Source organism: Balearica regulorum, chromosome 14 (genome assembly GCF_011004875.1).
Source record: "Balearica regulorum gibbericeps isolate bBalReg1 chromosome 14, bBalReg1.pri, whole genome shotgun sequence".
In the NCBI taxonomy this organism is placed as follows: Eukaryota; Metazoa; Chordata; class Aves; order Gruiformes; family Gruidae; genus Balearica; species Balearica regulorum.
In genome coordinates this window covers 10,048,650-10,065,499 of record NC_046197.1, presented here as the reverse complement: position 1 = coordinate 10,065,499, position 16,850 = coordinate 10,048,650, and the positions used below count along the sequence as shown (strand labels likewise).

General features: G+C 49.3%; 2 protein-coding genes across 2 annotated transcripts in view; one reads left to right on the top strand and one right to left on the bottom strand.

The window, feature by feature from the left end:
* STK10 (serine/threonine kinase 10) overlaps positions 1 to 6,983 on the bottom strand; it is a 51,921-nt gene extending 44,938 nt beyond the window's left edge. The window contains exon 1 of the mRNA XM_075766275.1: positions 6,691 to 6,983. Within this exon, the coding sequence (XP_075622390.1) occupies positions 6,691 to 6,846 (156 nt within the window). The 5' untranslated portion in view covers positions 6,847 to 6,983. The remainder of the gene's footprint in view (positions 1 to 6,690) is intronic.
* A 3,136-nt stretch (positions 6,984 to 10,119) lies between these two features.
* Positions 10,120 to 14,393, top strand: EFCAB9 (EF-hand calcium binding domain 9). Its single transcript, XM_075766897.1, is given in 5 exon segments — positions 10,120 to 10,255; positions 11,419 to 11,541; positions 11,544 to 11,566; positions 12,496 to 12,702; positions 14,310 to 14,393. Coding segments are annotated over 5 exon segments (573 nt in total).
* The last annotated feature ends 2,457 nt before the right edge of the window (positions 14,394 to 16,850 follow it).

Genomic DNA, 16,850 nt, shown 5'->3' with positions numbered 1-16,850 from the left:
TCAAGCCAAGGGATCATCCTTTTGAAGCTGGTCTGCAATAACATGCCACCACATTTTTAGTGTGAACTACTCTTCCAATCCTTTCAAAGCCTTCTCTCCATGCCAGCAGAGCTGATGCTTCAGATATTGCTTAGTTAGACAACCAAGGGTATAAAGGCTGGTGCTTTCAACGGATGCTGAATTTGGGGGTTGACAGTTCTGACTGCCCCTCACACTCCCTGCACCATATTCTTGTTGTGTGTCTTTGTATGCTAGCAACTGGTCACTTAGATACTGCTCAGGGGTTACATAATGATTAATTGCCTTCTGATGAACTTTGCCTGAGCTGTCTGCGTCAATAAACAAACACAGGATAGACAGGCTTGAGTCAGTGCTTGTGTTATTGTCAAATAATCAATGGGAGCTGAAAGGAGTTCCATGCCCAACAAGCTCCCTACAGCCACTTCAGTTTGTCACCATAAACGAAGCCTGTTTTGCTTTTTTAGGGTTTTTTCCGAAATGCTGAATTCAGTCCTTGGTACCACCCAGCAGAGCAGGTGATGACAAACTGGCATGGGTGCAGCAGGAAGGCTGGCACGGCCCTGGGCTAGCAGCCCCCGGCACACGCAGCAGCCTCTCCAGAGATCCATCCCACAGATGCTGGGTTGGGCAGGGCTCTGACCCCAAGGAGCTGGACCAGCGCTGCTGCTCTGGCAGCTGTGGCAACACTTCTGCCAGGGCTAGGGGGAAGAGGAAGTGGCTTGCGAAACAAAATGAGAAGCGTTAGTTAAAAACAAATGCAGAAATGCCTTCCTCTGGTTTTACAAGCTAGAGGTAAGGGAAAGTAACACCACCAGAGAGCTAAAGCTACGACCAATGACTTATTTTCTATGTAGATGTGTCAAAAAAAAGTGCGACCAAAGCATGGCACACACTTTGTCTTGCCTTAAAAGCTCAGCAATTGCCCGGCAGAAGGGGGTGAGAGAGAACAAACCCAAGCAGCAGTACATTAGTCAAGGAGCAGAAAAGCTCCACACAAAGCTTCAGACCTTGCACCCAAACACAGCAGCAGACAGGAGGCTTCTCTGTTGGTATACCACACTATAACCCACCTACGGAAACTGAGCTGACCTCATGGTCCTGGCACAGGCGAGAGGTGAACAAAAACTCATGCAAGGTTTGAAGAAAGGAAAGATCTACAAGGATTCAACATCTTCAGCCTACGCAGACCTAGAGCTTGGAAGCATGAGACATCCTTCAAATCACTGGTCCCCTGGAAGAGCGCAGTGCTCCAGGTGAAGCACTCCTGCCCTGGTCTTCACTCAGTCAACGTCACAACATTGAAAAGAAAATTAAAATGGGGAAAAAAAGCCATGCAACCACTTCTGAGTTTCCTAGCAACATTCTGCAACAAATTTGGTACCTAGGAGCTAAGGGCTGAGCAGTGGGCTGAGCGGCTACTACGCCTGAGAGCCAGGGAACAGGGCTTAGACAGGCAGCGGTAGTACGCACGTCTGTCTGTCAGCTCTTTCACGCTGTGCTAGAAAAGCATCAGATAAGCAAGGCCCTGGTAGAAGAATAAAAAATTGATCAGACCTTTGCTATCTCACAAGCCTGCCCAGGGAGGACACCCCAGCAGCACACCTGCCATTGCCTGCAACCATCAAGAGGGAAATGCCGAGCAGGCAGCAGCTCGATGATGCCAACAGATGCAAGCACTGAGGTCCACCAACATTGGCTGGCAGAGCCCCCTGAGAACCCCCGACCTGAGACCAATGAGAAAAACCCCAGATTTACAGACAGCAGCACCCCAAGGATGAGATAAAAGAACATTTTTTTCCAAGGAAACTGCACGGTCTAGAAAAAAATTTAAAAAAAAAAAAATCATGAGACATGCTGGGCTGGGATTTTTCTAAAGAACAATTGGCACGTGCTTGAGGGTGAAAGGCTCAAAGCCTTCGTCTAAGCTTTCTCTTTCACGCAGCTGCCCACAGCTCCCACTGTCAGCAGCACTGCCAAGTTCTGGGCCATGACACTGAAGTCATTATCAAAATATTTAGGCCATGGAGAGCTATCCCTCTCCCCTGCCACATAGACACAGCCATGGCTCCACAGAGTGCAGGACAAGCTTCGCTTGGACTTCAGCAGGGACCGAACATCACATGTTTCAGTGAGTTTAAAGTGAACATCAGGTTTAAAGTTCAATCAGGTTTAATATTGTTGGGCCACTGCTCTATATGTAAAGGAGTAACATCTTCCCATTCCTCTTCTCGCACCATCTGAAACATTTTAAGAAAATCCTTCAGCTATTCTAAGGGACAAGGCCATAACTTGATCCTACCATTGTTGTTTTAAATTTTTTTTTTTGTGGCCAGAGTTACAATCATCTTAAGCTTCCTCCTCCCTTTTCTTTTTTTCCCTCTTTTTTTTTTTTTTTTTTTTTATTTAAGCTAACCCAGCAGATTAGCATCTCTCCGCAACACCCTTTCCAGGAATTACACATTAAATCCTTCATGAATCAAACCGACACAAGCTGAGCCCGAGTCACTTGTGCCAACCCCTGCAAAACCAGAGGGGTGTAGGTTCGAGGGGCAAGCAGAGAGGTCTGCAAGCAACAGGGATGGTCTTGTGGCTTTGCATGGGCCCATTGCTGTGAAAGCCAGGCTTATAAGGCACCTGCACAACATTTAACAATTAGTCTTTTATTACCCAAATTTCAAAACAGAGCATTTATAGTCCGTAGCATGTACAGCACTAATACCGCCCCAATAGATCAGATGAGATACGTCTTAAAAAGCTGAATTTGGGTTAAGAAGAAAGGAGAACAACAACATAAAAGGCACGGGGCTTGGCCTTATCTCTCTGGGAACTGGCACAGAGAGCCGTTTGAAGGCAAGTTCAAGTGAACAAACCCCTCTTCCGCCGCGCTGGGGCTGTGGGCATCACAGCAGCCCACGTTCCTGCAGGGGACAGCCTGTCCCCACCCTGCGAGAAGAAAGCCTTATCAGGAAGCTAGCATCCCCATCAGCGCACGCTGGGAAGGGGAGATAGTGTTTAACAAGAGGCACGAACGCAGCAAAACAATCCCACCATAAGAAAGGCTGCGAGTCCCAGGGCTTCTTCCAGCAGAGCCTACGCTGGAAGATCCAGTCCATCCCCTGCCAGCTGATGAATCTTCAATGCTCAGAAGATGCCTTATATATCTGTTCTTGCTGACGTTAATGCGACTACCTGCAACAGTAAATACTGCACCAACTAATGGGTTTTGCAGGACTGAGGTGGGATTCAGCAGCTCCAAGCATTCAGCCCACGGCAGCCTGTGCTGCTGGCTTCGCTCTGAGCATCTGCATGGCCCCGAGATCAGCACGGCTTTGCTTCAGCAAAGCAGCTCACGGGGGTGCCGCTACCACTGCTCCCTCCCTGCCCACGCAAACAGATGTCAACTTTGAACCAATAAAGCCACAGCCATATATTTTATTAATTGTATCTTAGGTGCTTTTGAAGAAAAATAACCACTTTTTTTAAGGCTGTTTGGAAAGGGTCCAAGCTAGGAACTTGTATTTTTATAGGCCCACAACCCTAGAGGTGCTGCAGACTTCCCAGGACAGCACACACTGATCGCAGCTCCCAACTGCTGGCCTAATGACTGATTTATGATCATCAATTTATTGAGCTTTGGATGAGGTGTGTAACAAAACATATTTGGCATGCAGTGCATTGCTATCTATGGGCTGCTATCGCTTCCTTATCAAACCCACTGGACTTACCAAAACAAGACATTAATAGAACAAGAGCTAGAAAGAAACAGTTTCTCCCCACCCCCTTCCTACTTTTCAGCTTCATTACCCTCTGCAACGCATTTTGCTGTTTCCTCATACAATCAGGTCCTCTTTTGTTGAAAAAAGTCTTTGTATAAAAATAGGGAAACCCCAGTAGTTTCCACTAGCTGCAGGTTTCTTAAGGTCTGCTGTATACATTTCAGGGTCCATTATAGATCTGATTCTTTTTAATGAATGTATATTTAAATCAAGCTTGTCCTACTTTTGTAAACGCTGTGTCAAACCAGTTCAAGTTTGCTCAGCTGAGTGCAGGGGGAGTCCAAGACACAGCTGCCTGACAGTGTTTTATGGGCCAGTAACACTCCCCAGTAAAACCATTACACAGCTGAGCCCTCCTTCCTCCTGCTTAAACTTGGGTGTCATAAAAACAAAACCTACTAAACAGAGCACATTTCTTCTTCTATCCACATCTGTATTTCTCCCAGGTTGGATTATTCGGTATAGAAATCCCATCCCTTTGCACTGCTCAGGGACGACAGGCTCTTTGGAGCGAGTACAACGTATGGTACATAGGGCAGGATGCAGGCACAGGCAGATTATATCATCTCTCCATGCTTCCGTGTGTGGAAAAGGGGCGGAAAACAGGCAGGAACTTCATTCAAACATCCTGAAACTCCTATGGCCATACAAACACTCTGACATGCTTTAAATGAGCGCTTTTGTGTGAAGAACAAATTGACTTTAAAGTGACTTCAAGAGAATGATTAAAATTGTTCATAGCATCTTGGCCACCTACGTTCGCCTTACGCACAAGCAGGTTGGTTTGTTTGTCTGGGGCTTTGCTGGCAGCTGAGCAGAACAAGAGGGCAAGCCTCTTCTTTCACGTCTCCATCCTACATGCATCACCACCTAGGGTAGCCCTCCAGATTTAGAAAGACAAAGGAAGACAATATGCAAGTTTAATCTTAGCATGGCAGGAAACTACATCTCTGCAATAATGCTACTGGCCATTATCTAAAAGAAGGCTTTATAGTACATGGCACCCAAATAATCTAGGATTCTTAAACAAACAAACAAAATGTTGCACAAGAACTCTTCAAAAACCAACCATGTCCATTCACCAACCAGAGAACAGGCGGAGTAGAGATCAAAGATGATGGATAATTAAAACTTTACTAAGAAAAATAAAAGATCTGTTGGATTTCTGTCACAACGTTAACCCCCACCCCGATCAACCATGTTAAAACATCTCAAAAGCAGACAGCTGCCCAAATGTACAAGTTACAGACAGAGTGAACTTCTACTTATAAACATACGGTCTTCACTCTGTCATTTACTATAATCCACATTCTTATTTGGGTCAAAATGGGGATCAAAGGAGATGGAAGTAGTTGGAGATGAGGAGATGTTATTACCTGACAGGCTGACATCCTTAGCCTACAGTACCTAAAGTTACTGTGACAATTTATTATTGGTGTGAGCCTGGAGTTAATAGCAGAGGCATTCAGATACAACAATGGACTTAAAAAACAAGCCAGCCACTTACTTATGAAGTAGCTTTATTCAACTTATCTACTTTGGATATGTTATACATGTTTAAATTAGAAAGGATTTAAATCAGTTATTCTTCGAAGTTTTCATTTCTCTCAGAAGCCTATTAACTTACTGTACGATGTTTACCTCCTTCCTACCATTGCATTAGAAACCTAAGCAAATAATTACGCAGAAGAGTGAACGTTGCTATATACAAATGGGTTTCCAGTGCACACCACCAATACACAACTGGTAACAGAAACACCGATTACTACTGGTGCTACTTTCAGAAGGATAAATATACTCGGGATTTAAATATGATTTTTAGGAATTGCATTTTATTAGAAGATAGGATCCTGGACAAAAGCCTTTCACTCAATGGATACTTAAGGCCCAGTTTTTTACAGAGTTTCTATCAAATAACACGACGGAGACACAAATAAATGCACCAAATCCCAGGACATTGTGGTGAAACACCTCTGTCCTGACCTGCAACCAACCGGCTCCCTTCCCGGCCTTCTCTTTAGTTACTACTTACTTCTCAATTCTGAAAAGGCAATACCTTCTTAACTGACCTAACGAGACTATCAAAACCCAGCTGCCCAACAGCTAATTCACACCCCCAATTCCAAATTATGTGTGTAACGCAGGTCTCCCACAGAGGCTGGATCCCCAACGCACTCCTCTCACCAGCCCCAACCAAAGCCTCCTCTCTCAACTGTTGCACAGCACCAGAGTCTTTCAGAGCTGGTAACAGCAAAACCGCTGTTGCTTTGGAGTGCAAAGTCCAGCGACTATTTGGCCTTTAAAACCCCTATTCTTTAACATTAAACATTCATAGCACTGGACATGTCCCCACTCTTAAGAAGCTGGGCTGCTCTTCTTGGTCTAAGCTTCCTCCCGGCGAGGACCACAGGAATACAAATAACGTCACCCCTGGAGGCTCACAAAACTTGGAGAGAGCCCCGAGACCGCCGACTTCCAAGAAATCTGCCTCCATTCATTGCACCGACTGGCTTGGCAAGGAACACCTCCTCGCCTTACAAAAGCATCGCTCTGAAAACAGGCGATTTAAGGGGAGAAAAAGAAAAGAATATTAAAAAAAAAAAAAGCTTCCCTCCCTTCCCCTGCCCCAAGCCAAGCGTTGCACTCCCCGACCCCAGCCGACTCGCTCTTTGCCCCCCGTCCCTCCCGTCCCCACCGGCGCAGCTAACGGGATGCGCGGAGCCGGCCCCAGGTCCCGCAAAGGTTTCTCTGCCCCCGCAGCGCCGCAGACGGCTTCCAGGTTTGTTTAGCGAGCGGGGAGCCCGCAAACGAGCCCCCGGACGGCGGGAGGAGGCACCGCAGGTGCTTCGTCCCCCGCCGCTGCCCCGGGAGCCCCCCCCGGCCGCGGACCCACCTTGTAGACCTTGCCGAAGGCGCCGTCGCCCAGCTCCCCCACCACCTCCCACACCTCGGCGGGGTCCAGGTCGCGGCGGACGTGCTCGTACTCCTTGGACCGCCGCTTCTCGAAGGTGGAGAGACGCAGGATGCGGCGAAAATTAGCAAAAGCCATGCCGGAGCGGTGCGGGGCGGCGGCGGGGCTGCCGAGGAGCCGCGGCCCGGCGGCGGCTGGGGAGCTGCGGGGAGCTGCCGGCAGCCGCCTCCCGCTCCCTGCCCCGGGGGAGGACAGAGCCGCTGTGCGCCCGGGGGAGCGGCGAGGCGGGGAACGGGGCGGCCCCCAGCCACGCACATGGAGCCGGCGCCGCTCCACCTGCTGGCCTGGCTGCCGCCGCCCCGCCCCATTGGCCGGCGCCGGCACGGGTCGGCTCGGCTCGGCTCGGCTCGGCTCGGCTCGGCTCGGCACGGCACGGGGCGGGTCGGGTCAGCACGGGTCTGCACGGGTCGGGTCGGGTCGACCGGGTCGGCTTGGCGCGACTCGGGCCGGGTCGGCTCAGCACTGCATTACACGGCACGGTGCAGCGTGGCACGGCGCAGCCTGGCTGAGTTCGGTTCGGCCCCACCGGTACGCCGTGTCTCTGAGCGATGCAAGGACGTCTCACCTCCCACCCCAGCGCAGCAAGGAGGAGGCCAGAGCATGCAGAGATGCTAAATACAGACGGGATGCTAAACGCAAACAACATCGCCGACCTGGAAGGAAAGGTCTGGAGCTCCCCGGCGGGCGCTGCCGTGGCCCTGCCCGCTCAGCCCGGCACACGGAGCCTGGCGAGCCAACAGCGTCCACACGAGCAAAGAGACACATCGCCGAGTGGGAGAACATAATCCTAAACTGCCTTGGCGACAGAGGGACGTTTCCTTCTTTCCCAGCTCATCTCATGTGAAAATAGCTAAATACAAATATTTTTAAAACTCCCAGTAGCAGGAATTCGAGTGTATCAGCACCGCGGGCACCCGCCACAAATTTGTTTTAGAGAAGATGTGACCCAACTAGTGTCAAGTGTGAAGCTTTGCATCCTCTCCCTGGCAAAACTTCAAATCCTCCGAAAACCCGACTTGAAATCAAGTATTAAATGGGGACATCTAGGGGAAATACCCGATGGTGCAGCCGGGCTTTGCAGTACCTCTGTTTTTAACAGAGCGCTTAGCGGTAAACGGATGTCTGGGCAACGCTCAGCGATACCGACCCCGCTCCCACCCGCGTGTGTATTTTGCCCCCTACACAAGTCCCATTGACGAGCCACGGGCGGAGGTACGGGAAAGGGTGTGTGTGCCCACTCCGTCCTGATGTGTAACGCAGGCAACACTCAGCATCTCGGTTTGGGAACAGCTGGGCTTGGTGATTTCTCATTAGTTCCCTGATATATTATACCCGCGAGTGTGGGGGCTGATTGTTGCCTCTTGTCTTTGCTGTTAAGAAAAACTGGGTGATCAGCTCTCACATTTCTGTTGGGAGTTTCCTGGTGCTTGAAATACTATTTAAAACTCCGGTTCCTAGAAATTTGTGGCGGGACGAGAATTTCAGCTGCCTTTTTTGAAGGAAGTTTGGCATTCCCCTACTTCGTCCCTTCTCCCCACTGAGTTGTAGGAAAAACCAGCTGAAAAACGCAACCAAGTATATCCCTGAAACAGAAAGAAGCTGAAAAGGATTGAGCGCTTGTTTTCACCTGACTTTATGGATTTTGGATCTGATCAGATACAATGTGTGGATTTGGCAATACTGGAGTAAGAACAGAATAGAACAGAAACAGCAACTACTTTCAAAATGTCATACTTGTAATCTCATTTTTTCCTGTGTATTAGCTATCAACTTTTTTTTAAAGTTATCCTTATTAATAGTAGCATTTTTACTTTATTGTACTAGGGGACCTGGGCATTGTACATAACCGTAGAAACGTTGCTGGGATGGGACCCCCAGAAATCATTTAGGCCAACTTGCCGCTTGGAGCAGGGGTGACCAGCACTGGACCAGGTCAGACAACAATCTGAGTCTTGAAAAACCTCCCAGGGTGGAGCAGACACGACCTCCCAGGGTTACCTGCTCCAGGGCGCACCACCATCCTGATTTAATGCTCTTGAGCATTGTAACAATAATTTCTGTCACTTGATTTTAGTAGGTATTTGTGTTGGTTTTGCATGGCAAGGTTTTGGTAGCTGGGGGGGGCTACAGGGGTGGCTTCTGCGAGAAGCTGCTAGAAGCTTCCCCTGTGTCTGATAGAGCCAATGCCAGCCGGCTCCAAGACGGACCCACCGCTGGCCAAGGCCAAGCCAATCAGCGCCTCTGTGATAACATATTTAAGAAAGAGAAAAAACACTTAGCGCTTTTGCAGCCAGAGAGAGGAGTGAGAAGATGTAAGAACATCTGCAGACACCCAGGTCAGTGCAGAAGGAAGGGCAGGAGGTGCTCCAGGCACCGGAGCAGAGATCCCCCTGCAGCCCGTGGTGAAGACCATGGTGAAGCAGGCTGTCCCCCTGCAGCCCATGGAGGGAGGATGAGGGGGTGTAGAGATTCCACCTGCAGCCCGTGGAGGACCCCACGCCGGAGCAGGTGGAGACACCTGAAGGAGGCTGTGACCCCGTGGGAAGCCCGCGCTGGAGCAAGCTCCTGGCAGGACCTGTGGACTCGTGGAGAGAGGAGCCCACGCCAGAGCAGGTTTGCTGGCAGGACTTGTGACCCCGTGGGGGACCCACGCTGGAGCAGTTTGCTCCTGAAGGTCTGCACCCCGTGGAGGAGACTCACGTTGGAGAAGGCCGTGAAGGACTGTCTCCCGTGAGAGGGACCCCACGCTGGAGCGGGGGAACAATGCGTCCTCCCCCTGAGGATGAAGAAGCGGCAGAAACACGGCGTGAGGAACTGACCGTAACCCCCACTCCCCGTCCCCCTGTGCCGCTGAGGGGGGCGGAGGTTGAAGCCGGGAGTGAAGTTGAGCCCGGGAAGATGGGAGGGGTGGGGGGAGGTGTTTTTAAGATTTGGTTTTATTTCTCATTCCTCTACTCTGTTTTGCTTAGCAATAAATAAGATGAGGGTCTCTAAGTTCGGTCTGTTTTGCTCGTGATGATAATTAGAGAATGATCTCTCCCTGTCCTTATCTCGACCCGTAAGGTTTTTTTCATTGTACCTTTTCTCCCCTGTCTAATGAAGGAGGGGAGTGATAGAGCGGCTCTGGTGGGCACCTGGCCCTCAGCCAGGGTCAACCCACCACAGTATTATCCTTTAATGCTGAATGGAAGATAAGTTTTTGCCTTCACATCTGAGGGGAATTCTTGAAAATGTGGAAAAAGCATTGAAGTTGTGGGCGGAGGTTTCATCTGGTTCTAGGGCAAAATTTTCCTTCTGCGAGGGGTCATTGCCATGGCGCGAATTCTGTTTCGCTGATCTCTTGCGGGCCAGATGAAGCTGAAATCTGGGTGTTTTCTGCAGCATCTGCTTTTTGATGAAGTATACTGCTTGCTGTCAGTAAGAAATGCTGCCGCACTGGCAGAGTGTTTCCAGCTCCTGGATGTTCATTGAAAGAATTACCTGAACAGTAAGTATTTCTGAAAACGAGATTGGTATTAATCCTCTAAAATTACAGGCCCTGTGTAATGTTCTGAAAAGAGAATCACAGAATGCTACATCGCTTAGGATTTTAAACCAGAGACATTACAAATACTGCATTTCAGATGTTACAACAAATGCAGCACTCTGTAATACTAATTAACTAGCAGCTTGGTTAATACAAGTGCTTGGCGATACCCCAAAAAGCTTTCAGACACCGCATATATCACCATGTCCTCCCTGCTCTATCACGCCCCGGCTGCTCTGGAGGGTTACGTGGCCTGGCTACTCCTGCATTGGATTCTGAAATATATACGGCTCAGGGGACCACACAGAGCCCCTGAGATGCATTTTCAGCTCTCATCAAAGGTATTCCTTTCCCCTTTCCCCTTTCCCTTTCCATTGCCTCCTTCCCTGTTTGTGAGACAGAAAAAGGTCCAAGACCCTACGAAACCGGTTTGATTTTACAGTATTATCGCCCTCTGCATCCCAGCAGCATGCAAAGCCACAGGCTTGCTAGTACTGTACAAACATGATAACCAGGTCCCGGCACAACGAGCAAATAATCGACACAGGAAAAACCCAGGCCAGCCATAAAGGAGATCTTTACAGCTGTGCGAGCAAGGTGCCAGGAGCACAGGGCAAGAGGGATTTCTGGCTCACGGAAGCTAATTCCGTAGTACTGCAGCAACCTCATCATGTAATCCTTTCCGTAAACCGATCGTGCTCTGTGTTAGAAAGCTGGTGGGTTTCTTGCCAATAGTGTCCTCCACATGAGGCTGTTTGCAACCCCTTGTCCACCGGTTTACAGCTTCCCCACCTCCCGCCTGCCGTTCTTCAGTCTAGTCCCATGTTTCTGGTTTGTTGGAAAAGTCCTTTTTTTCCTCCAGGGGTGGGGTGGCAGAGAAGACAGAAAATTATGAGCAGTTTAACATTGCCTTCTGTGCAGAAATCACATATGCTCCTTTCATAAATCAGGCCATCTTATTAATACCGTTCTATTAATTCTGGACAGTATCTCTTGTCTGCTACTGTGTTTTAATTGCCTGTGCAACCTGTCTGGGAGCAGTGGGCGTTTAAAATAACATAAATCCTGCTAATTATTGCTCATAGCTTTGTGCAGACAATGCCTGAGAGCTCGCTGTTTTCCAGATCTGCAGTTTTATTGCTTTCTCCATTATGTGACTGACCTGAACACGGACCAGATCATGCTGCTGTTCAACTTGCTGGACTGAAACACAAGGGGAAGGACTTGCTTTAGTAAGTTCTACATGGTGGCTGCATCCTCCTGTCCCACAAGGTGTCTACCCTGTGGGTCCTGGAGTTGGTACAGGGACATCCAACACCCCTGTAAAGGGCATCAGCTCACTGATCTTTACTCATGGCATGCAAGGAATGGAGAAGGTCCATGATGCTGCTTCATAGAAAAGGAAAGCAGGGAAACGAGCACCCCCCCTGTTAATACCAACCTTGCTCCTCTGGGATAAATCCACCCCTGAACCTGTTGCCAGGTAAGAACCATCTAAACACCCCTCCTAGCTCAGGCTATACAACTTGGCAAGCAGTTCTCAAAAAAACAACCCTTGGCTCTGTCTACCTGTGTAGAAGAGAGAAGAGCATCTGTTTTCACCCAACGGTTCTTGCTAGCTTGTAGGTGCAGCATGTGCTGATGCCCGTCTTCAGGCTCCCTGGCGTCACCTACAGCCCAGGCTGGGGACACACCAGTGCCTTTTCAGGGAAAAGCAGCAAGGACAGCTGAGGGAGAGGGGTGGGTAAAGCCAGGGTTACCCCCAGAGCTCAGCCTTGCTGTTGGACCATGTCCTGCAGCTCTGCTCCGGAGCAGACACCTGACCGAGAGCCAGCGCCTGGGGCTGCTGCCTGCAGGACTCGGGGACGAAGGAGAGGAGCCAACTGCGAGAGGTAACCCTGCAAGTCATCTGGCACACAGGAGGGATGGAAAGGACCTCACAAAGCAGCCTTGGAGCTTGGCTGGTTGTCAGCAGCTCTCCCCGGCACAGCCCGCAGCCAGAACCCAGCCGGCAACAGCCACGTGCTCCCGCATGGCTCCGCGGCAGGAAGCACCAGGATTTTGGTATTTCCTGCAGGCACGACTAGCGGGAGGTCACCTTTATTCTCTGGATGGGAGCACCGGTTGGTATTCCATGTATTCTCTCCAAGCAGGAAATCAGTGCTTATCATCTGTTTCTAAACCTTTCTGCCCCAAAACAGAACCATCTTGAAAAGCAGTTCATCCTCCGGCACGCGGGACCTGCCTTTCAACTGCTGGACGTAGATGGGGATAATAGGATTGATTTTAATGAGTTTGAAGCCACAAGGTTTCTCTTCAACATCCAGAAAGAAGTTAGAAAGATATTCAAGGACTTTGATATTTCTGGAGATGAGGTAAAATTAGAGAAATTACAGTCAAAAGGGAGACCATGAAAATGCCCTTAAATTCAAAATTAATCCTTGGGATTAATTTTGCACTGCAGCCCACAGCCACTTCTCACTAAATGCAGAGTTTTCCTGTTGGCTTCAGGAGCAAGTCTTTAATGACTTACTGCAAAGTCTGAATTGAAAACATTTTAAGAGGAAGATAGCAACAGGAAGAAATTATTTTTTGGGGGTAAACCAGGCATATTCCTCTGAGGAGACTTGAATGGGAGGAGGTAGGCAGGACTGGCAGAAGTGCCTTTATTTAAGCTGTTTTCTTCCGAGTTTGCTTGTGGCATCTCATTATTTTCCAAGCTCTCTGCAGTCCATTCTCAGAGCCACTGGCCTGGGGGGCACTTTGGCGGGGTACACTCTTGACCTGCTCCCAGCTCCTTCTGGAAATGTTACAAGTGCTGTACTTCGGCTCCTGCCTCTGCCAAAAGCAGCCATGGAGATGCTGGTGTCAGATACGAGCCCCAGGGAAGATTTCTTTCTTTTACAGAGCCTTCATTTGACTGTAAACCAGCCCCAGGTTCCAAGGGGAGACCCTAGGGATCTCACCCATGCCTGCCCCGTGGCAGGGAGCAGCTCTCTGCACCAGAAAGGGAACAAAGCTGGTAACAGCACCTCTCCTCCAGCTCTGCATTTACACACTGCTCCTTACAGAGGTGCATACACCCATCCCTTCCCAATTTGCTTTTGCCACCAGCTCACATTTGTCCCTGTCTGGTGACTTGTGCTCTTTCAAATCCCTCCCTGCTCTGAAGTACTGTCTAATTAATGACCACCTGCAGCTACACTGGTACAGAATCAGTCATTAATAGACTGTAGACATCTCTTATCTCTGTCAAAGCTTCACACCATCCTCAAGACTCCAGCATCTCAGCATGCTCCAGGAGCACATTTAGTAAGACAGCCATTGGTAACTGAGGGAGATCCCTTCTCTTTCTTCTCCTTTCCGCTGCTAAGTTCCTGGGTTATTGTTTTTATTGATAATTCTCCTCCTCTATGTTCCACCACTAGTATCCTCTTCAATTATTTGTTACAGGCAGCTGCTGCATCTCTCCTGTAAGCCCTGCAGGGCTTGCAGCCTGTTTCCTGTGTGGTTTAGCGGCGCAGGGAGGTATCAAAGCCTCAGTCCTGCTTGGGGCCGGTGGATAGTTCTCTAATGCCCTCAGAGTAGTTTCCTGGAATAAACTGTTTCAACCCCAAGTTGTGTTGATCCTGTCCTTTCATCTCGAGGCTGCCTGATTAAAAGGCCACTTTAAGCAGGAGCAGCATGGCTGTGGTACAGCCGTGAAGGCATCTCACTCCCCCCATCCACCCCGTAACCCCAGCTGTTATGAATCACTCCAACATCTGCAAGTCACTACAAATGGTAGAGAAACAGCCATGTGCCAGGGAGGTGCCTGATTAGCCTGTAACGTGTTTGGGATGAGCTGGAGGCAATCACTTGAAACCAGTTTCTCCTGAGAAACCAATTTCTCTCAACTAGAGCAAGTTGAAGATGGGGACAAGAGCCTGGACTCAGGGTCTTTCTCTGAAATAACTGTTTGTATTGGGCAAGGCTGCCTTGCTAAGTTCAGGGTCTATCTCCTCTCCAAAATTAGCAACTGAACTACGGGGAATTCTGTATGTTTGCAGTCTTCTGCACTGACAAACAGCAACAAAAAGAGGAAGGGCATCACGAGTAACCTCCCAGCAGGACCAGCGAGCTCTTAACAGACTGAACAAGAACCCTTTACCCAGCTGGGAACAACACAGCCTCACTTCTCCATCCCCCTGGGCTCAGCTTACAACTGCCAGGCAGATGTACCAAACTTGTAGAGAGCGAGTAAATCAAAGCACGGCAGTAAAGCAATTGCCTGTTCTGTTTCCTCCATTGCACATCGCCACGGCTCTGCCAAGGTGAGCACCGGGGACTGGTGCCTGAGGAGGAGGAAGGACTGATGCAACTTAGACTTCAGCCTCGTTCCTCGCAGCTCTCCCCAGGACTAGGGCTGATGTTAGCACCGTCTTCCCCCATGTCCTACCACAGGTGTGTCATCTTGGTACTTTAGAGACAACCTCTTCCTGTCCCCTACGTTCCACGCTGGTTTAGCGAGCGGCCTCCTCCCACGTTCAGACGCACACAGAGGCTGGTTTGAAGCGGGGCAGACTGGGCTCTGCGAGGCTGGAGCCACTCGCGCTGGCAGCTTCCCGCTCCGTGTCCCTCCTCGCCTGCGTGCTCCAGGCTTGGGCAGCTCCCTGCAGCAGTGTTGTTGCGCTCCTGAGGAACAGCCCGACGACAGGAAACGCTGTGTGCTTTGTTAATGAAACCACCTAATTAACTCCACGTGGAGAGAAAGCAACAGAGGCAGTTTAGTTTCTCCTGCTAAATATTGACTGTTTACCCTTTGGGCAATCTAGTGAATTTATTTCCCCCTCTCACCTTACACACGGGGCATCACATCACTGAGCCTCCTCCAAACTCGCTGCCTTTAGAGAGCTTCCCTAACGAAGCAGCAGGGCTGCAGCATAAGGGACTAATTAGAATAGAAAATTCCAGTCTCCAAGCGCCGCCACTGACCTCCCATGAAGCGAGGTTTTGGCACGCCTCTAAGGCGGCATCCCACCTCTCAGACCTTTGCAACTGCTCTGAGTCCAGAGAAAATAAACTATGCGGCTGAAACCCCAACGTTCCAGGATTATTCAAAGAAAGAACACAACAAACCACTCTTCTCAGAGCTCGGTGCCTTTTCCTGGAGTTACCTTGAAATTTTTAGCCCAGATTTGGAGGGACCAGCCACCCCAAACTTTCAGCCAGATGCTCCCTACAGCATCCAGAGTGACTCCGGAGTTTCTGCACTGACCAGAGCTGTTATCCCAGAATAAGCAGCAGCAAAATCAGGTCTGTGGATAAAGATTATTTCCCTTAGCACCGTCTCTAGAGCCCAGCACCAGGTATGAACACAGCACTGGTCTGCAGGAGCATGGACCAAGCGGGACAGACATATCAGCCAAACTGGGATGCAGCTTTAGCCGGCAGAAAGCCAGTAGTGTTTGGCACGGGGCCAGGAGCGAGGGTACAACATGCACCATAGGACAGAAACCCCAAGCTAGTCCTACCACGTTATGCAATGTCATATAGCGAGATATAGGTCAGTGAAATACGAATATAGGCACAATACAAACATTTATTTTTGTATGTTAATTAGATATAGATTATGGTGTTTCTATTCAACATAGCTCTTTAAATCATACATAGTTTTCTCCCCTAAGCTCTAGGCTAGACTATTTCTGTTAGAAGGGACCTACAACGATCACCTAGTCCAACCACCTGAGCAATTCAGGGCTGACCAAAAGTTAAAGCATGTTGTTAAGGGCATTGTCCAAATGCCTCTTAAACACTGACAGGCTTGGGGCATCGACCATCTCTCTGGGAAGCCTGTTCCAGTGTCTGACCACCCTCTTGGTATAGAAATGCTTCCTCAGTTCCAGTCGAAACCTCCCTTGGTGCAGCTTTGAACCGTTCCCACACATCCTGTCACTGGATACCAGGGAGATCAGCATCTCCCTCTGCACCCTACAGCTTGGATGCTGAAGGACATGAAGCAGCACTTGATTTCACTGCTTGCAGCAGTGACTGAGAAAATTTCATTTCTTGTGCACTTTTAACCTAGAATCCACATCCTTTTGGGGTTTTGCTTCAGTCAACAGTCAGCCCAGCGCTCCCCAGCTCATTTTGTACACCAAACCGTGCTTCAGCTTGGCGTGGCGTGGGTCTGCACACGTGACAACATGAGATGGACATCCCTCTTACTACCTGACAAGTGACCACACTTTGCTCAGCTACGAGATGGGTAAAGAAAAAACACACGTGGTTTTATAATCCTGGTGTTTGAGGAGATCAGCTCTGAGAACATCTCTGTCCATGCTGGGGCAGGTGGGAGCAGGGTTGTCTCAGGGGTCAGAACAAAAGGCTACAAACAAGGTTTTGCACCTGTTATTTTACATATATATACACACACACACACACACGAGGGAATATGGATATGTAAAACAGATTATATATACTCACACATATAAAAGGAGTATGTATATATATGCAAAAAAATTTAAAAGTTCCAGGAAAATCACATGCTTATTTGTTTTATAACTCACATCATAAA